General features: G+C 38.1%; 1 protein-coding gene across 10 annotated transcripts in view; it reads right to left on the reverse strand.

Annotated features, from left to right (window-relative positions):
- The window catches only part of LOC138715519 (zinc finger protein 726-like), a 110122-nt gene that overhangs the window by 70521 nt on the left and 16630 nt on the right, over positions 1–22971 (reverse strand). For 9 of the 10 annotated variants that reach the window (XM_069848543.1, XM_069848538.1, XM_069848537.1 and 6 more), the window contains one exon: positions 8940–9022. In XM_069848543.1, the coding sequence (XP_069704644.1) occupies positions 8940–9022 (83 nt within the window). Of the gene's footprint in view, positions 1–3307; positions 6450–8939; positions 9023–22971 lie in introns of those variants that run through there. The other variant, XM_069848544.1, reaches the window with a different exon arrangement.

The following is a 22971-nucleotide window of genomic DNA, read 5'->3' on the forward strand; positions in this document are numbered from 1 at the left end:
ATCAGAATTAGAGCCCCAAGAGTGGTGAGATGCATTAAAATCCCCCACTAACAAATATGGAGCTGGTGCCTGCGACAGAATGAGTTCCACGTCATTAACTGTGTAAGGTATATCAGGGGGCATATAGACACAAACTATAGAAAACTGGACGCTAGGTAAATTTATTGTAGCCGCTATACATTGATGAGGAGTGTTAATATCGATGATGGAGGAAAGATACTTTGACGGAGTAGGATGGCACAACCTCCATTGGCCCGAATACCGGCAAGATGATCGTACCGGTAAATATTGTACCCTGGAATATTCAGGGAATGTTCAGGTCGGAGGTGTGTCTCCTGAAGACATAAAATAGCAGGGTTGGGTTCTCGTGATAGATCAATTGTTGTAGTTCTGTATATCTGCTGCGTACACCGTTCACATTCCACTGTACAATATCAGTCATCATGAGGAGCTAAATCATGATGGTGGCTTTACAGGGGATCTTCTCTTTTTATCTTTTCTATGGATTCATGCCTTTGTCTGCGACTGCTTAGTCTTCGACTATGGCGACTCACTTGCAGATCGTCGCACTCCTGATCGTGATCTTGATCGAGAGCATGATCTCGATCCCCCACCCGAACTAGGAGCGCGACATTGCAGTGTTCTACCAGGCCTAGAATCTTTCTCTGCTGTCACGGCAGCGATCTTTCTAGGTACTTAAGGCCTGATATCCAGCCCACACGAGTCGTCTGACTCAGCAGTCTGTGTCGCAGAGTCAACGTATGTCTGGGTCGCGGTCTCAATTCGCTTCCCAGGCATACTTGCGAGAGGTGGCGTCTGCGTGGATGCATCAATTCCCTCTGTTGCCTTCTGCAATACTGAGGAATAGGACTATCCTGTCGCCTTTTTTTGTTGGCCGAAAATACGATTACGTGCCTCGAAAAAAGTAATATTTTCTTGGACTCGAAGCTCCTGAATATCCTTCTCTATCATATACTTCGGACAATTTTTAGAATTTGGTCCCTAGAACAATTCACACGTGCTCGGCGCCGGCACATGGGGAATCCCCATGGTCAGCACCGCCACCCTTTGCACATATGACGTTGTTAGTGCAACGAACCATTGGCACATAAAGCACTGCATTGGGTTCGGCACATACGCAAGCACAGGGACACGCTCGTACCCACAAAGATGTATTCTGGCAAGAGAGACGTTTCAAAGGTCAGAAAGACTGTGCTCAGGGGTTCAGTCCGTCCATCCGTCCCGCTTACGCAGTAAATGGTAAGCCTTGGACATGGACTGTTACGCCAGTTCTAGTTGGATCTCTTCATCGCACATACCATCTAGAGAATCCGTATGCACAACTCCTCGCGTGGTGTTCAGCGAGAAGTGTCACTCAACTCTGATGGGGTATGACTGCAGCAACTTCGCTCTCAACAGCGCCTCGCTCTGTTTTGCAGATGCAGTCTCAACAAGGAGATTGCCATTGCGGAATTGAGTTGCATTTCTGACCTTGCCAACGAGTCCGTCGAGCGCGCGTCTCACGTAAAATGGACTGATGTTTTTCATGTTTTTTCGGTCCCATCCAACGTGATACTAATAAATTTTGGATGCGGCACTTTAATTCTTAACTTCTCAGGGTCCAATTTCATTGCAGTGTTCGTCTTATTACCTTCAGTTGTACTGTCTTCTACTATTTTCATCTTCTTTGGTTGCTGTTTTTCTGTAGGAGAAGAGGAGCGCGAAGAGGCCATTTTGAAACTGGCCATCCCTACGGAACTCGGCGTCAGTCTGCCACCGGGGGGGGGGGGGGGGGGCGTAAGAAAGACACCTAAAAATTCATCTCGGTCTGTGCCGGCCATGAGGACCCCACCCCCCAGAGCCCGATACCAGCAACCCGCTTCACGCAAGTTACCCTTCAAACTGGGCATTAAACATTTAACGGAAAGTCCTACACCAGAGGCGATGCGCAATTTTATGCCCCTACCACAGGAATAACTGCCCGTGGTTACACTGAACAATCCCAGGACTATCCAGCTTCCACAACCCGGCTCATAGAAAGCTCGCCAGACCATCATAAGCCGAATAATCCGAGACCGTAAAGCTTCAGGGGACTTGTAGTTGGTTACATCGCGTAACCCTTTCGTCAGCGGTAACATGTCGGGGCGACATATTCGTCCTGGCGAGCAGAGTCGGTCACTGGGGCGTCTATATCGCCCCGGGTCCCCATTGGGGCTCTACGTGAGTGTACATGACTACTGGTCCGGGCTCCGCACCTAGACTTGCATATAGGGGCAGTATGAAGGGTCCACTATTGCTTCATTGCTGGGCGCCCTGTCGGGCCACACAATTCGGAAGTCGGGCTCGAAACCGTGGGACAGGACCACAGAGATAGGAAAGATCCCTGCTGGTGAGACGGGAGTTATAAACCTAAGGACCTTAACCTGAGAATAGATATAACAGCTAGAATGGGAAGAAGAATGAAGCCTCATCAGGCATTCTTAACATATCCCGTCATGGTGGCTGACGTGGCATAACCAACAGCGGGGATGGAGAGGTGGAAATGGCTGTGATGATGTGGTGGGCGTTCCGCATGGAATGATGGCTGGCGGAGAGAAATTGAGTGATGTAAAAGACGAGAGAACGAAAAGGGGTGGTTCGTGATAAGACGAAAAATGGCCGAAAAGAAAAGCACGAGAGCCACCATTGCACCCCCCCGGTCACCAACTTGGAGGAACCCACCTCGACCAGTCCAAAACTAGAGAATGATTGGTTAGTTTTACTGTAGTATTAATGGTATTAGTAAACACCATATTATGTAGATTTTTACTAGTAACAGTAAAATTAATTTGGTTTAATCCCAGAAAGCAAGACGAGAACTATAAATCACATGACTTAATTTTAGAGTGGTAATGAGTATCAGTAAGATTAAAACCAGTTGACCAATCTATACCAGGAGCATTGAAATCGCCAATAATTACTATTCTAAAATTATGAATATCAAGATTTTTTTCAAGAAAATGAAGGTAAGATTTTAAGTGATTATGTCCTAAATCAGGTGAGAAATAATGATATCCAATTAACAAATTAATATCATCAGCCATTTTAATTTCTATCCGAACACATTCGTTAATAATTTCTAAATCACATCACAGATATGTAAAAGGTAACTGGTTGTTAATCACTGTTAGGACACCCCAACTCTTTTTTGTTATTGGTGTCCTCATAGGTTCTGGCTACATGAAACACAGTATAATTATTAGGAAATAAATTTGTATAGGGAATAAATAATAATAATAATTTCTTTATTGATATTTATGTGCTGGACAACAGTCATTGGCAATAAAAGTCCAGCACAGTGATACAAATAATGCAATAAAATGAACAACTATGGTACAAATTAAATAATTGAGATAACAACAAAATGAAGAATATAGATTATAATGATTAATTTACAACAATTATACTATTATATTTTATGGAAAGGAGTTGATTCTTATAAAAGTAGTCCATTTCTGTAGAAAGATTATGCAAGTAATATTAGCAAAGGCATTGCCATGTTCTAATACTTCTATACATTGAACGGATCGAAATCGCCTACATGTAAGTTAGCATGTTTAATACATCTGGAGGCCGGCGAGGAAGATTTAGAATTTCTAATATAGAAGAGTTTGTGATGTCTCATGTCCTTCATAGGAATACGAAGGCTGACACTGTTTAAGAAAGATTGGCAATTAATGTCACCTTTAAAGAGGGACCTTACATAAAAATAAGTAATCAGAATCATAACGTCTAACATACAAGCTTCGACATTTAAACTGCTAGCATTTTATTTATATTCGGAGTTATTAGGCAGAAATCTGTACGAACATAAGGATATAAATTTCCTTTGAATATTTTCCAGTTTTGCGGAATCTGTACTTGTAATAGAGTTCTGAACTACAGCTGTATATTCGAGTTTCGATCTCACTAATGTATAGTACAGGGTGATTCAGACCGTCGTAACAGTAATTTATTTCGGAAACTAATGCATTAAAATTTTCGAGAAAAAAATATTTATTACTAAACACATGTGAACTTTCACTTGAGCTTAATTTCATCAATCAGCTCTAACAGGAAGTAGGGTCAGTGGCGTATCACTTTAACATTTCAAATGGGAGTCTAGGTCAAATAGGGTACCATTTGATAGAGCTCTTCAAAACAAACAACTTTCATAGGAAACGTTTTTATTAATTCCTATTCTTTCAATGAGAAAACGTACGAAAAGCAATGGGTGGTTCAGATCACACGTAAGTCATTTAATTCGGCATCTAGTGCAATAAAACTTTCGAGAAAAAAATACTTATGACTAAACAACATGTGAACTTTCACTTGAGCTTGATTTCATTAATCAGCTCTAACAGGAAGTAAGATCAGTGGCGTATCACTTTAAAATTTCAAATGGCAGTCCGGGTCAAATAGGGTACCATTTGATAGAGCTCTTCAAAACAAACAACTTTCATAGGAAACGTTTTTATTAATTCCTATTCTTTCAATGAGAAAACGTACGAAAAGTAATGGGTGGTTCAGATCACACGTAAGTCATTTATTTCGGCATCCAGTGCATTAAAACTTTCGAGAAAAAAAAATACTTATGACTAAACCACATGTGTACTTTCACTTGAGCTTATTTCATCAATCAGCTCTAACAGAAAGTAGGGTCAGTGGCGTATCACTTTAACATTTCAAATGGGAGTCTAAGTCAAATACGGTACCATTCGATAGAGCTCTTCAAAACAAACAACTTTCATAGGAAACGTTATTAATTCCTATTCTTTCAATGAGAAAACGTACGAAAAGCAATGGGTGGTTCAGATCACACGTAAGTCATTTATTTCGGCATCTAGTGCATTAAAACTTTCGAGAAAAAAAATACTTATGACTAAACAACATGTGAACTTTCACTTGAGCTTGATTTCATTAATCAGCTCTAACAGGAAGTAGGATCAGTGGCGTATCACTTTAAAATTTCAAATGGGAGTCGGGGTCAAATAAGGTACCATTTGATACAGCTCTTCAAAACAAACAACTTTCATAGGAAACGTTTTTACCATTCCTACTCTTTCAATGAGAAAACGTATAAAAACATAATGCCATCAATATTAAGAAATGTTAAAAGACGAAAATGTAAACAAGCTAATTAATGTTGACATCTTACTGAAAGATTGGTCAATTCCATTAATTTTTATAAATGTTCAAACTGTCTGCCGTTCTGAGCAGCACACACCCGTATTCTTCTAACACTGTCAGTGACTCGTAACACTTCGGCGTGGTCAAGTGACTGGCAGGTCTCCCGGATTCGCTGTTTTATGTCATCTCTTATTGTGGGACAATCTTGATAGACTCTCCACGTTCTGCAGACACAGTTTTACCGCTTACTCGCCATATGCAGCAGTTCGTGCCTTTTGAGGTTTCCTGACTGAGAGAAGCACTTTCCGCACAAATCACATTTGAATGGTTTCTCACCTGAATGCAGAAGTTCATGTCTCTTTAGGTTGCTCGAGTGCAAGAAACACTTGCCACACGCGTTGCACGCGAATTCTTTCTCGGCAGTATGCTGGCGGCCATGCCTGTTGAGGTGTCGCAATTTCAAGAAACACTTCCCACAGACATCGCATTTGAATGGTTGCTTGCCAGTATGCAGGAGTTCGTGCACTTTTAAGCTACTTGACTGCGTGAAACACATTCCACACAAACCGCATTTAGCCTTCTTGCTTACATGCGTGAGTACATGAGTTTTCAAATGCTGCTTTCGCGAGAAACCCTTTTTACAGACATCACATGTGAATGGTTTGTCGCCGGTGTGCTGAAGTTTGTGTCTTCTTACATCACTTGACTGCGAGAAACCTTTTCCACACACATCACATAGGAAAGGCTTCTCTCCAGTATGCTGACGTGAATGTCTTTTGAGATTTCCCGCTTCAAAGAAACACTTTCCACAGAAATCGCATTTAAATGCCTTCTCGTTTGCATGCGCGAGTGCATGTATTTTCAAATGTTGCTTACGAGAGAAACCCTTTTTACAGACATCACACGTGAATGGTTTGTCGCCTGTGTGGTGAAGTTTATGTCTTCTTGAGTCACCCGACAGCGAGAAACCCTTTCCACACCCTTCACATATAAAAGGCTTCTCGCCGACATGCTGACGTTCATGTCTTTCGACATTTCCCGCCTCAAAGAAACACTTTCCGCAAACATTGCATTTGAACGGTTTCTCGCCCGAGTGCTTCAGTACATGCCTTTTGAGATACACTGGCTGCGAGAAACATTTGCCACAGGTATCACATTTGAATCGCTTCTCACTTCTATGATTCCGCAAAACTATTTCTGAGGAATGAGAATTCTTTGCCTGCTGACATGCAGTCACGTTCTCTTCACGTGTTGTACCGGCACACTCCGATGACACACTGTCCTCATTGGTTTCTCCAATACTATTATAAAAAAAAAGTTCCACGAGACTAAAGAATGGTCACAAGACATACACTTTAATGTGCACGTGGTGTCAGCAGTACTGATAGCTTGTTTTAATACATATTATGTTATTTCAGTATCAAAATGTGTTGAATTCTTGATATCAATCAAAATCAGATGCATGTGACAGAAAATGGTGTAACACATTGGGAACTGATGTTACATATAACTCATCTACTATCAAAGTCAGTTATATCCATTTTATAAAATTTTACAGGAGAAACAAAAAACTAATTTTAACAACGGCTTTTCTATAAATAATTTCGTTACTTCAGCACCATAAATTTATGAGGTAGACAAACATATAATGAAAATTTTAATTTGCTTCCTTTCTGATTTTTACTCATTTTTTAATTAGATGTAGCTGGCTTTGAGCCCGCCATTGTGGATTTAACTGTTTTTGCAATGACAGCATATAATTATGCACAAAATGTCAAACTAGCCTATTATCCTTTGTTAACTGTTTAATTATGTCAAGTGAAACAACATGTAGATAATACAAACTTGTTCAATACTTCTTCTCCTTCATCCGAACCCTGATACTGTTAGGTGTCAGGTTCACCTCTCTCCATCCATCTCTTCCAAATCTCTCTATCTTTACACATTTTCTTTATTTCAGCCATTGTCTTTCCACGTTGTTGTACTATTTTCTCTATAGTATTTTCCCACTTAAATCTGGTCTACCTCGTCCTATCCTTCCTTCCACTCACATCTCCATTATCTGTTTAACTTTCTTTTCCTCTGTCTTTCTATACACATGTCCGAACCACTTTAGATGCTTTCCTTCTATATTCTCTATTACGGATTTCTTTAGTTTTACCTCTTCTCTTACTTTTTCGTTTATTATTCGATCCCTCTAGTTTTTCCTATTGCTCTCCGGAGATACTTCATTTTCATAGCAGTTATCTTGCTTTTGTATTTGTCAGTTAGCGGTACACTTTCTGTTCCATATTGTAGTATTGGTTTTATTATTGAGTTACATATCTGCATTTTGGTCTCGATATTGATCTCTTTTTCCCCAACTACTGTGTTGCTTATTTGGTAGTAGGCTGTTGTTGCATTTTTAATTCTATTTAGTATCTCTTGTTCTGTTCTGCCACCACTGCTGATAACAGTACCTAAATACTTACAACTTTCTACTCTTCCCAGTATCTGATCGCTGCATATAATATTTAATTCTTCATTATGTTTATTTTCTTTAGATATCCACGTGGTCTTCCTCTTATTAGTATTAATCAGCATTCCTTTTCTTAATAGTTCTTCATTCCATTCAATTATGTTTTGTAGTCTTTGTTGTGTGTCTGCTATTAATACACTGTCATCCGCTTGGAGGTAAATTGTTCCTACCTCCAATTCCCAACTTTAGTTCGTACTGTTCTCCGTTTACATATTATCTTATGTATTTCATCCATGAATATGATAACAGAAGTGGGCTAAGACTATCCCCTTGTTTGACTCCTCCTTGTTCAAGTACCGTAATTAAATTTAACAAAAAATTACAACTTTACGTCATTAAAACTCACACAAAAATTAAATTGAAGCATTCACAATATTTTTCATAACCTTCGAATTAATTTATCGTTAATTTGTTAATTAACAACGGAGAGTTCAAGTGGACAACAATGCAGGCAGCAGCAAATTAATAGCATTTGATATAAAATACGCATACGATGAAAGAGTAATGGAATGGAGAAAAATTCTCTCCAGCACCGGGATTTGAACCCGGGTTTTCAGCTCTATGTGCTGATGCTTTATCCACTAAGCCACACCGGATACAACTCCGACGCCGGTTAGAATCGTCTCAGATTAAGCTCCAACTCTTGGGTTCCCTGTAGTGGCCCCCTCTGCACTACGTCATAGATGTCTATGAATGCAAGACCGAAGTCCACACATGTGCTGAGGTGCACTCGGTATGAGTGACTAGTTGGCCGGGATCCGATGGAATAAGTGCCGTCTTAAATCACGAAGTGATTTACGCATATCATATATATATATTATTTTAATGTACCGAAGTACATTCTATCCGGTGTGGCTTAGTGGATAAAGCATCAGCACGTAGAGCTGAAAACCTGGGTTAAAATCCCGGCGCCGGAGAGAATTTTTCTCCGTTCCATTACTCTTTCATCGTATGATGACGCAGAATATCTGCATGGAAATATCATATGTACTTCGGTACATGAAAATAATATATATATATATATAAAATACGCAGCAAATCTGCATACTTGGATGTAGCTGACTCTGCACCTAAATGGGAACTTCAACCTTCAATTTAAACACAATGATTCCCATTTTGCAATTAAACTCTTCACAGATCTATAGAGATCGCAAATATAGCATTAACTCAATTTGAAAAATGTGGATGTAGCTGACTTTGATACTAGATGACTCATACGATAATTCTAATGAAGCAATGAAAGAACGAAGTAGGGCTTGCACACCACACTCACCTTTCCATAAAACTCTCATTCTCCTCTGCTGTTACTTCCGGTCTCAGCTCGTCCTTCACTGTGCCCAAGTCATCCAGTTCTCCCTAAAACAGAACAGAAGATGAAGCCACTTCACACGGACAGACACTGCATGCCATAAGCTTGCATTAAAACCCGATTTTATCAAAGTAGACTTTTCAGTGAGGAAGGCAGTCGTTGCAGCACATATTTCATGGGGCTTTTCTCTTTCTAATACCATAAAAATTGAACTAACTGCTGTTGTAACAATGATCTCTGAACCATTACTTCGTTATCCAGTCACCAAATAAGTGAAATCCACTACAGACTGAACATGCCCAGTATCTTACAACGTGACTACAACATTTACAGTTACACAAAGCCTTCATTATCTGTTTCAACTATATCCTGCATAAATTTCTTGTACCGTACTCAAAGTACTATAAGTTATAAAGTTCCCGTAAAAATATATTACATTTTTTACTTAGAACAGTTCGCCACTGGCATATTTTTCGCCTACTAATCATATTGTGTGATCTGTAGGAAGTTACTTCACTGGTTTATTTATATTACATTCTTTTCCTTCCTTCCACATTGCTAAAAATAAATCGTGAACTCAGAACACGGGTAGCGAAGGAAATGTAAGCCCATATTGATAAGGAAATTACGTTCCTCAAAGGCCCGTGTTTATATCTCTTATGTCTGGACCTATCTGGCTTCTCCGAGTCAAAATATACATATCTTACTCAATGGCCCTGCTCTGACGTTGAGGGCTAACGCTGCACTGAACTTCCATTAATAGCTGCCCACGCTTCTGACAGGCATACAGTCCGTGAAAAAATGTCGTAGACAGCTCATGTTCAGTCATTTGAAATAATAACTCTTTTTGATCTTCTACAGTAGCGTGCAAATTAATCCGAACAATGTAATTACTTATGCAAAAACACTCAAATGGGATAAAAATAAAAAAGGATCTAAGACATACCTCAGTAATCTATATGGCCTCCCTTGTTCCTAATAACAGCTCTGAGACGATTTGGCACGAATTCCACTAATTTCCCCCAAATATTCTTCATTTCTTCATCGCGAAACCATACACCAATGAGGGCAGAAATCATCTTCTCCTTTGTAGAACAATCCATTTTTTGCATTCTTCTTTTGCAAATTGACCACAAGTTCTCAATGGGGTTGATGTCTGGCCAGGGGAGTACCTGAATATTCTTCTTGTTGAAGAATTCTGTAGTTTTTTGAGACGTATGGCATGGTGCCAGGTCTTGTTGGAACACACCTCTGCCATCCGGAAATGATTTTTGCAGCTGGGGTACGATTCTGGTTTCCAATAAGTGAATATATTTGTCAGAATTCATCATTCCCTTGATAGGTATTAATGCTCCAGGCCCTTCATGTGTAAAACAACCCCAAAATATTACTTTAGGGGGGTATTTGGGTGCTTGTTGGAGATGAGCTGCTGTTACTTTTTCGAATCCTTTCCGTATGTAAGAAACACGGTGGCCGTGGACCTCGAAATGAGACTCATCGGAAAAAAGTACATTCTTCCAGTCATTCACTGTCCAGTGTTGATGTAATTTTGCCCACATTAAGCGTTTTTTTGCACATAACAGGGGTTAGCAGTTGCTTCTTAATAGGCTTACGAGCCCTTCGTCCAGCTTCCAAAAGCCTACGCTGCACTGTTGTGACGTGAATATTCGCCCCAGTGGTAGCCATTAACTCGCGGGTTAAGTCGACAGCAGTTAGTCTAGGATTTAATTTACTTTTCCCGACAATTAAACGATCATCTGCAGGTGAAGTCTCCCTTTTCCGGCCACAGTTTCCTTTTTTCTGGGGTGTGATGGATCCAGTCTCCCTGTATCGTTTTATCATCGAATTAACAGTAACCAAACCTATGTGACATTCTGCAGCAATTTGCCTCTGTGTCATAGAAGAATGCTCTGCTAATGTTAAAATTTTAGACCATTTTCGTGGAGTTGTATCCATTTGTGAAGACGACAGAATGTACACAGGATTGCAGTATCAAGTCTTCAACACAACTGAAATGCTTATAAGTACAAAACGACAGGCAAAATGTCACATATTATAAAAAAAAAAAAAAATAATGAAGACCTTCAACAATGGAATTACACATACTACAGATGTCAATTAAAGCGGTATGAGCAGCTGTGAAGCCAACAATGACAGAAAATGTAAAAATATGTCATGTTCGGATTAATTTGCACACTATTGTATAATCACAATCAGCATGGTTTCTTTTGTTTTATAAACGTTATGAAATAAAATAAATCACCGTGCAACAGCAGTACTAGAAATAAGTGACTGCGAAGGTATTTAAATGGACTAGGTGGAAAGTGACCACAGCATTTAAATCCATCCGCAAAGGGTTAAGAGAAGAACACAATTTAGAATTGTAAAACGAAAGATTCTGCTTCCTTTAAAATAAATAGTTTCTTTAATTCAATTTCGAAAATCATTTGCCACCTACGAGTGTATGTTATGCAATGAAACTAGTATGAAGATGTCAAAAACTGAAGCTATGGCCGCCATTTAAATACAACTGATCATTAATCAGGCTGCGCACAACTACATCTGGAAAAGAAATGAACCCAAAAACCTTTCTCTACTTACTTTATTTCGGGAATTTAACATGTTTAATGTTACATAAAAATATGCTAGAAGTAACCTCCCTGTCACGTGATATATTTTTGTGTTGAGATAAGCTTGAGGCAAAACAGTCAAATAAACCAATAATAAAGAAACAGTACCATCAATTGCCTGAACACCAGTTCGAACTTCACCTTTAATTCATTCAAATCATGGGAATTAATCTCAAAAGCTTTAACTGTCAAGAAACCCAACAGATAAAAATCGCACATGATTAAATCTGGGCAACATGCAGGCTGTAAACTTTCTTGACACAGTATTTAGGGAAAGTGTCGAGAATGCAAGCCAATGAATCGAGAGATGTGTGACGTTGTAGTATATCTTGTTGCAAAAGGGAAAGTGTCGAGAATGCAAGCCAATGAATCGAGAGATGTGTGACGTTGTAGTATATCTTGTTGCAAAAGGGAAAGTGTCGAGAATGCAAGCCAATGAATCGAGAGATGTGTGACGTTGTAGTATATCTTGTTGCAAAAGTAGATCTTGCTCTCAAACTTAGAATTCTCCAAAACTTTTCAGATATACCTCTATGTTAACAATCCTGTCAAAAATATTAGATACGATTATTAGAAACAGCATACCATACATCTATTTTCTCATCATGATGTGGTTTCTCTTCCAGCAGGTAAGAATTTTCTATCGACCAATACGAGGTGTTTTTTAATTGGCATGTACATGTACATTAAACTACACTTCAACACAAAATGAAGTACAGTTCAGGGTCCAATCAATTTAAGACATTTTGCTCTCTAGTCCATGAATGTAGCCTCCTTCAATTGCTGTACAATTACTCGATATGGTATCGATTTAAAAGTATGGAGGATCTCATGCAGCATCATTGCGATACTTTTCACGCAGATTTTTTCGTGCTTGCTGCAATTCTCTATTGACGATCAGCCGAGGCCTCTGCAGTCCTATGATCACATGGTCACGGTCACACGTGCTAAACATTACTTCGTAGCAGTGGACTAACCAAGTCTTGCATTATACTCTTTGCTGGATTGCCTGCATCAGAAATCTTATCAGTAAAAATTAAAAATTTGAAGTCACTGCTTAATCATAAATATACAAAAACAGCTACTCCTTTTGGCAGCGACAACTAACAGCAGTGCTACAGTGCTTGACAGGAAAGACTGATAGCAGCACAGCACAAAGCCAGCTGAAGCGAGGTGGTTTTAAGTTGCTCAGTGTAAGTGCGAAGCTAGCTGAAGCGAGGTGGTTTCAAGTTTTTAAGTTGCTCAGTGTAAGTGCGAAGCTAGCTGAAGCGAAGTGGTTTCAAGTTTTTAAGTTGCTCAGTGTAAGTGCGAAGCTAGCTGAAGCGAGGTGGTTTCAAGTTTTTAAGTTGCTCAGTGTAAGTGCAAAGCTAGCTGAAGCGAGGTGGTTTCAAGTTTTTAAGTTGCTCAGTGTAAGTGCGAAGCTAGCTCAAGCGAGGTGGTTTCAAGTTTTTAAGTTGCTCAGTGTAAGTGCAAAGCTAGCTGAAGCGAGGTGGTTTCAAGTTTTTAAGTTGCTCAGTGTAAGTGCGAAGCTAGCTGAAGCGAAGTGGTTTCAAGTTTTTAAGTTGCTCAGTGTAAGTGCGAAGCTAGCTGAAGCGAGGTGGTTTCAAGTTTTTAAGTTGCTCAGTGTAAGTGCGAAGCTAGCTCAAGCGAGGTGGTTTCAAGTTTTTAAGTTGCTCAGTGTAAGTGCAAAGCTAGCTGAAGCGAGGTGGTTTTAAGTTGCTCAGTGTAAGTGCAAAGCTAGCTGAAGCGAGGTGGTTTCAAGTTTTTAAGTTGCTCAGTGTAAGTGCAAAGCTAGCTGAAACGAGGTGGTTTTAAGTTTCTAAGTTGCTCAGTGTAAGTGCGAAGCTAGCTCAAGCGAGGTGGTTTCAAGTTTTTAAGTTGCTCAGTGTAAGTGCGAAGCTAGCTGAAGCGAGGTGGTTTCAAGTTTTTAAGTTGCTCAGTGTAAGTGCGAAGCTAGCTGAAGCGAGGTGGTTTCAAGTTTTTAAGTTGCTCAGTGTAAGTGCAAAGCTAGCTGAAGCGAGGTGGTTTCAAGTTTTTAAGTTGCTCAGTGTAAGTGCAAAGCTAGCTGAAGCGAGGTGGTTTCAAGTTTTTAAGTTGCTCAGTGTAAGTGCAAAGCTAGCTGAAGCGAGGTGGTTTTAAGTTGCTCAGTGTAAGTGCAAAGCTAGCTGAAGCGAGGTGGTTTCAAGTTTTTAAGTTGCTCAGTGTAAGTGCGAAGCTAGCTGAAGCGAGGTGGTTTCAAGTTTTTATGTTGCTCAGTGTAAGTGCGAAGCTAGCTGAAGCGAGGTGGTTTCAAGTTTTTAAGTTGCTCAGTGTAAGTGCAAAGCTAGCTGAAGCGAGGTGGTTTCAAGTTTTTAAGTTGCTCAGTGTAAGTGCGAAGCTAGCTGAAGTGAGGTGGTTTCAAGTTTTTAAGTTGCTCAGTGTAAGTGCGAAGCTAGCTGAAGCGAGGTGGTTTCAAGTTTTTAAGTTGCTCAGTGTAAGTGCGAAGCTAGCTGAAGCGAGGTGGTTTCAAGTTTTTAAGTTGCTCAGTGTAAGTGCAAAGCTAGCTGAAGCGAGGTGGTTTCAAGTTTTTAAGTTGCTTAGTGTATAGGCCCTATCCTTTGCAAAAATGTGAAACACATGCCTGACTTCAATAAATAACTGATCATTTTACCACAGATTACAATTTATCTTACTCCTAGAATGCCATTATGTAGCACAGATGACAACTTTCTAAACATATTAAAATATAAAAGTAGCTGGTTAGTAGAAATTCAAGAAAGATCACAATATTCCTTACTTACTTACAAATGCCTTTTAAAGAACCCAGAGGTTCATTGCTATCCTCACATAAGCCTGCCATTGGTCCCTATCCTGAGCAAGATTAATCCAGGCCCTAGTAGCATCATATTCTATCTCACTCAAATACATTTTATATCATCCTCCCATGTACATCTCGGTCTCCCTAAAGCACTTTTTCCCCTCAGGTCTCCCAACTAACACTCTATATGCATTTCTAGATTCACCCATATGTGCTACATGCCCAGCCCATCTCAAACACCTAAGTCTGGATTTACACCAAAGAATCAGTTCCATGCCGAGGCATGTGTTGTGGTTTCATAACAAGCTCTTTTTTACGATGATGGGTTGTCAGCCCTTTGTCCAACCCGCAAACTGGAGGACCACCCCTCATCAGGTGTCAGCGACTGCTTATTCAGTAATATATATTGGTCACAGTATCCTACTAAAGAAAAAGATTATTTATTAAGGGGCAACTGCAGTGAGCTCTGCAACTTCAAAACAAAGAAACGGCAAAATGAAAATTAAATATGTCTCGTGGTATAAGATCTATGCTTACATTAAATGCGGAAGTGTTGTAATTCAATTGCCTCAAATTTCAAAATTGTCTTCAAATGAAAGTTCACATGGAGAACATTTTGTAAGAAGGAAACAATTAATTACAAGTATTTTCAGACTACTGTCGGTGACTCAGGAGAAAACGAAAGCGGACTGAGGAGGAAGGGATGTGAACAGATAACGTACGACAACACGTGCAATATTTGTACTGCAGTAAGCGGGAACATTAGGTCTCCTTCTGTTCAACTCAGCTTTAATTTCCATACGCATTGTTACTCATGTTTCCTGCACGAGTAATAACCTGGCTACTGGGATGCTTATCTGAGCGATGTTTATAATAATCAGCAGCGATAGTCAAGAAGGTCACATTCTTTCCGCTCATCTTCTCCTGAGTAATTGACAGTACACCACCTATATGCATGATCCTATGATTAGGGGGTATTTTCATCACAAAAAATTACTTTTCAAGATGGAAGAAGAAATACGGAAACAAATTTTCAGTAATAACTGTATCATTATTTGATGATATATAGCCAGCAGAGCTGAACTTTCATAAACTGCGTTTTCTTTTACTTATTCAAAAGTTGATGCTTCATGCTAATGACAATGTTTAATTCTAATGATGAAATCTTTCAAAAATGCTAATGAAAACCAAACCATGCCAAAATCAGTTTATATATATATTCATATAGGCTCTGTATACATAGAAATTTTTATTACGAATGTACTAGTAAAAGAATGTTTTTTTGTATATTAACAAACGTATTTTTACATAATGTGAATTTTGTCAACAACTTCAAGAACTCGTAGTATTTCATCTGAAATGGTTTAACAGGCATGGGATTAGACAGACAACCAAGGACGTCTCTGGCAACTATCTGTTGCTCATCTGGATGCCTCTCAGACCATTTGAAAAAGCTTCTATTTTTACCTTTCCTTTCCATACAGTAGATAACCGTCACATCATTCTCAATACATTTATCTCTCCTGGAAAATCCAGACAGAAAAATTAAGATTTGATCCAAACTAAAATTATCATAGTTTAAAGTTGTAAGACAGTCTTATCGAAAGTCTTGTTTCACAAAACAATCACGATAAAAAGGGAAAAGTCACAATAAGTTTAGCATAGTTGAATCAAGTATAAAGAGATGGTGTAAAACTAAAGTGAATACAGACTTACTAAGAAGTGGTACCAGTTATCTTGGAAAGCAACTCCAACATGTACAGGGTTGTTTTCTCTGTTTGCTGGCCCACTGGTGGATTCGTTTGATAATGAGGACAACATCTCCATTTCCACAACAAAAGCAGCTTAGGGTCCAGAACATCATCTCTTCACCACTAGTCCAACAGGCTTGGTGTACTTCCATATACCGATCAATTTTCTGGATTGATGAAGTGCTTCTGATAAAAGCTTCTCTTCCTCAACAATAGACTCTTCTGGTATTTACAATAAGACAATTTTTTTGTACTTTAGACTTCAAGAGTTCAAAACATGCTTCAAAGAAGTGGATGTCTTTCCTCTGAGACACAGATTGATTAGTAGTAGTTCGTTTTAATGCACCACCAACCTCGTCACAGACACCCTTGCTATGACTGGCTTCAAGTTTGGCTTTTTAGTGCAGAAGAGTTCAGCACTCCATGATGACATCAGATGAAAACTGTTTTTGTTTCTATATTGTGAACTCACACTGTCTGACAAGAAGTGAAGGTGTTCGATCTCAGGGCGCTGTTGAATATAATTCCCTAGTGGTCAAGGATGGGTTAAGCGGAGAAAAATTCTCTCCAGCACCAGGACTCGAACCTGGGTTTTCAGCTCTACGTGCTGACGCTTCATCCACTAAGCCACACCAGATTCCAGTTCTGATGCCGGATTGAATCCTCTTAGTTTAAGTTCCAGTGCCAAAGAGAATTTTTCTCCGCTCCACCCATCCTTCATCATATTATGATAATGCAAAATTCTTGCACGGAAATATCATATGTACAGTCAACTCCGGATATAGTGAACCTCTGTGGACTTGCATATTTCGTTCACTATATCCGAACTGTCTCTCCCCTAACCTTAAATGACAGAAATGAATGAAATTGTGAACAAGATAATATAATATTTCATTTTTGTGGAATGGATTACACTGTATACTGTTACTCACAGTTGATTTACTTAAACTGTGCTGTAGACCCATGTCCGCTTGCGAAAGACCATGTTCAATGTCACTTATAATATTCGTCTTATCTTCCAAAGAAAACACTTTACACTTCGACATTTTTATAAAGTACATTCACTGTTGGAACACTAGAAACAGACTGATCAGGTAGAAATAACAAACGCTGTTATGGTGTGACTGCCTATTCAGCCTTGGAATTTCCCGGGTCACTTAATGGAAACTGGGAGAGGGTTGATGGAGTTTGAAAGCCACCGAAATCTTACCTTCATTTATACTCTGGACATAATGTCCGTCCCCTTTTAATAAAAGAAGACTGTTTCATTTTCTGTTGTTTCAATGCTATCCGTCATAATGGAAGAATAAGAAGATTTATTGACTGCTAGCTGATGTGATGTCAGTGTCAACTCCAGGGAGAAAGCAGAATCTCACGCTCAAACTGGTTTGAAGGTCATTGAAATCAGTCCTGCTACATCAAAGGTACCGACACGAAGTGTCCATACTGTATAATTATCTATACACTGGAGCTAACAGCTGATTTTAGTGATCAGCTGTTCAGACCACAGTCAGACATGTTAAACTTTCAGATGAAACTTTGTACTATAGTGATATTTGTGTCTTATAATGTAGGTCTAATGAATTATTAGGTACGTCTAATGAAAATTCACTTCTTTTCATTTCAAATTATAAAATTCCAGTGTTCATGATTGAAATAAAATATACTATTAGCAAAATGCTTACTGTTTCATTCTGTATCTCCATATGCATTGCATTTCGTCTTGGATAACAACATGTTGTAAAATACATACACCACGGAAACATTTAATAAATAAACAAGAATTCGGGATAACTGTTACAATTAAAAATGAGTGTTCACTGTATATGGGTATCTGATGTAGGCTACTAATTGTAGGCCTAACTACTTAGGTGTAGAAAGTGGGTCTAATAATTATATACCTCAACTATTATCACACATAACTATCTAATATTTGGTCCAAAACACAATTTATAGTAATAATACCAAAATACATACGACAATTTCAGTGTTCATCAACGAAATGAAATACACTATTAACAAAGTGCTTACGTTTTATTCTGTATGTTTATATCCACTGCATTTTGTCTTGAATCACAATATGTTGTACAAAGTACATACACCACGGAAACATTCAATAAATAAACAAGAATTCGGGGTAACCTGTTACAATTAAAAATGTGTGTTCACCATATATCTGATGTACTAACTCTATGCCAAACTACCTAGGTGTACAAAGTGGACCTACTAATTATCTACTTCAACTATTATCACACATCACTACGTAATATTTGGTCCAAAACACAACAGAATTTCACAGCATAAATACCACCTCGAGTTGTTTTTTCAGTATTCATTTTCTTTGCTATTGCTACCACTTAATACCTGCGGTTAGAGATAATCAGGCAATTAAGTAGCTTAGGTTAATTTCGTTTCATTTATTAGACACCAGTGGGTAAGAATACCAAGGCTGTTTGTCAATGAAAAATAATTGTTGTGAAGTGGCGAAATACTTTTTTTGTAAACAGTCAATCATGGAATTTTATCTTGTCATAATGTTCTTTAGTTTTTATGAAGAGAGTGTTTTTGTAGTTAACGACGCTGTTTCAACTACAAGGTATTTTTTTAGCATCGACGGGATTGGTGATAGCGAGGTGGCATTTGACAAGATGAGACCGAGGATTCGCCATTTATTATCTGAATTCGCCTTACAGTAGGGAATCTTCGGAAAAAAACCCAACAAGGTAATCAGTCCAAGCGGGAATCGAACCCGCGCCCAAGTGCAACTCCGAATTTAACTGTGTTTCAGTTTGCGATTCATAATATGAAGAATACACCAAGACAAATCAGCCGGTACCAATAACACACACTTTTTTTACCTTCTTCTTGTACACACAATCTTTGTGCGCTTAGCCATCAACATCCTTTTCAACCAATATGATACGAAATTTTAACGTGTATGTTAATTCCAATTTGGAAACCAAAACCACTATCAAAAGAGAAAATATTAGTAAAATATTGATCAGTAATACGAATAAGCTTGTAAGTGTAACTTTACTGGTATGTATATCTATCATTAATATTATGTCGCTAGCAAGTCAAAATACTTATATCCATTGTTGACATTCATGTTCGCACTTGACCGCAACGGACGCCATGATGTACTATGTTGCACTTGGATCAATTTTACCAACATAAGTCTCAAACAGTGACTTGAACGTTAGCGTCAGATAGTGAATATTTTTATGATGATTGCATACGGAAGTAATTATTATTATGGTTATATTGCCATTCCTCTGCCTCATGTCTTTCAAATTGTTAAAATGTGAATAATAAATGTTTTCAGTTATTATTAAATTATGCCAGCCCTGTCGTAGATGGAGAACCATCTGGTGGAGGTTCCAGATATTAGACCCAGTTTTGTGACATGCGCACTCAAAATTCATTCCCACGAAATGAGCCACAGTCGAAGGTCGGAAGGCGGAAACTTGGCAACATGTGCATCAGGCATCAGTCTTCTTACAAGCACGTGGTGTATGCGATTTAAGCCTTGCTTTCGCGTATTGAAGAGCATTTAGAATTTATGCTGAGTTTTTCTTTTTAAGTTCAGGCATGAAATCAGGCAAGTATGGATTTCTAAAACACTTGAAACAGCAGATGATATAGAAACAGAAAGAAACGAAATGGTAGATGTACCCATAGCTCCATTTTTTTACAGTTATCCAAGACCCTGATACTTTTAGCTTTGAAGCTGATACATCCAGCTTTCTGAACATATCAGCTCATGTCTTTTTCAAGGTATCCTCAAAGTTACATTGCTCACTTTGTATTGATTACTTGGTAGGGAAAGAAATCAACAATCAATATAATTTTGATACTTCGAATCGAGGAGGACTTTACTCTTCCTTCAGATTTTGTAATTTACATTGCAACAATTGCCTACTAATTGTAAATAGCTACATTGATTTCAAACAGTGTTAATGAATAAAGTTACGTAAAATGTGGAAATCAAAAGAAGTTGAAGTTACTCTCAAACACATTCTTGTGTAGTGATGTTGGCTTTGTAATTGATGTATGCCCACATGCGATGGAATAAGTTAAACTTGCTGATAAAATACTTCCAGGCATTATGAAAATAGCTCAATAATAATATTCAAAGGCAAGGAATGATGTCATAGCTCCCAGTAAGCCAGTATATGGTAAGAGAAAATTACAGACATTTTTAGAAAAAGATGTGAAAAATTTAGACCTAAATAAGATAAAACGTATTTAATATAGTGTATGGCCTATGCGCAGACATTTAGGCCTAGGAATTGTACAGTACCGGTATGTGTTGAATACTGCATGTAATGTAATGGAATAATATTTTGTTAAACAATATAGAACATATTGCCATATAGATGTTGGTATCTATTTCGGAATATGTAGTTCATTGCTTTCGCGTGATAAAAGCAATGAACTACATATTCCAAAGTGATATAGAGTTAAAAGTTGTGTATCAAGATGTATAAAAATATCTAATAATAAAGACACGACTCTTTTAAGAGATCTACAGTGTCTTTTTATAAATGAATATTACTGAAGTTTGAAAAAAGAGGCCTAGTCTAACTGGACAGGTCCATTAATTCTGGCTGAAAATCAACGTAGGCCTATGACCTAAATAAATTACAAAGTAACAAAATGTGTTTAATATTCACGCCTATGAATTATACGTGTTTGAGTTTTGTACATAATGTAATGAAATGTTTTTATAAATAATATAAAACTATAGCATGTGGGAAATAATGAGAAAAATAATGAAGATACGACACAGCCTATCCCTTACGAATCCTTGTATTAAATTACAGCAATTTTTTAAGAGATAATATTATTCAAGAGTTTAAAAATATATAAGAGGATTACTTTATTTTGTTGCAAATCTAGCTATATATCTATCTATAATCCGTACTGTATTATACTGACTCCTTGTATGACATATGAAAAACTTTTTAACGTTTTCTTCTGATATTAACATTACAACTCTTCGGCTCTGTTAGTGAAGTATGACCGACAACAGCAGACACAGTGTTACCAAGTTGAGCCTTCTGACCCACTAGTGAATGGGCTAATTGTCTCTACTGCATCTTCTTATACTGTGCTCTGTCACTGTAGCTCAGATCAGTGCTACCACACATACTGTTAAACCACAAAAAAAAAAATATATATATATATATATATATCTTCCTTCCTATGAGCAAGTTAATTTCATCCATGCTAATGACATAGAAGTTGGGGGACAAAGTTTTGTAGCCCCTTATTGCACTTTTATTAATGTAAAAATGATTATTTGTAGTAATAATAATAACTAGGGGTGTGATTTTACGGAACAATATACCTATGCAAAATGTGTTAAAAACTTAATTTTATACATGGAAAATACAGGCCTAAATCCCTTAATGAAAATCCAAAAGTAAGTGTGAAATAAATCCGTGAATTTTCAAGAAATGGATGGAAATCCATGAAATTACTTCATAATCATGATATTTTTAATAAATACATGTTAAATGTTATGTTTTATTTAACGACGCTCGCAACTGCAGAGGTTATATCAGCATCGCTGAATGTGCCGGAATTTTGTCCCGCAGGAGTTCTTTTACATGCCAGTAAATCTACTAAATACATGTTTTATGAAGAATTCGCACGAGAAATATATCTTTCTTCCAAATAAAATGTGAAAATTTTCTTCGTTATAAAATATACATGAACATTTCTACGTATTTGGTTGTTCAGCATGACATGCATGTGACAGCTGGCAATGCATAGCATCAGGGATCGCTTCCAGGGAGCAGCACAAGCAGACAATGGTGATTTCTCTTTCCTGCAACGACTGCCTTTGTGGGATCAAGAAGACAGTGCCATCACCCACTAACAGCCGAATGACATTGAATTATGGATTTTATTAATGTTACAAGCAATTTTCTGTTAGTTTCTAATGGATTGTTTCAATAATAATTTTTTAAAATGTTATTTTACTGTAGTGCAAAATATGAGCGAAATTGCTTGTTTCTTTATGAAATATTAACCGAAATTAAACCATTTTAATCTTCGAAATAAGGGTAGAATAATTACTATGAAATTACACTCCATGTAATAGCATTATTATGTAAAATGAGTTAAAAATACGTTTGCTTCAGAAAACTAACATAACATTTGGCACAATATTTCACTTCAACTTCAACACATCATGTGAGGGACACCTACGCTAGTGACAAATGGCGTATATAAATATATTTTTCCTTCATATTCTGCAATAACTTGCCAAGACAACTTGAGAAAAGTGAAGGTGCGCAGGCCCTAATTATGGAGAACTGCTTGGAATTCCTCTGCCAGGATAGTAAACAGTTTTATGGTACTGAGACATGAAACTGTCCCCTATTCATAGAATCATCCATATGGCAAAACTCACTGTGGTTGTCTTAAAGTTATACAGGATGTTTAAAAAATACGGGGCATAATTTCAGGTATGTATTTCCCACATGTAGACAATCAAAATAGTTCATTACAACATATGTCCGGAAATGCTTCATTTCCGAGTTATGGCCTTCACAACATTGAAATTTACCGGAACGTTTTTCTTTCCGCTGGTCGTTGTCATTACAGAAGATGTTCAAAATGTCCACCTCCTGCTTGAATACAGACCTCACATCGATGTCTCATTGATCTGCGAACACGATCCCAAACTCCAGGAGTATTGCGTATGTCCTCAGAACATGCCACAATTCGATTCCGAAGGGATTCCAAATCAGGCACCGGAGACGAATAAACCAATGATTTTAAATGGCCCCACAAGTAGAAATCGA

Source organism: Periplaneta americana, chromosome 15 (genome assembly GCF_040183065.1).
Source record: "Periplaneta americana isolate PAMFEO1 chromosome 15, P.americana_PAMFEO1_priV1, whole genome shotgun sequence".
Classification (NCBI taxonomy): Eukaryota; Metazoa; Arthropoda; class Insecta; order Blattodea; family Blattidae; genus Periplaneta; species Periplaneta americana.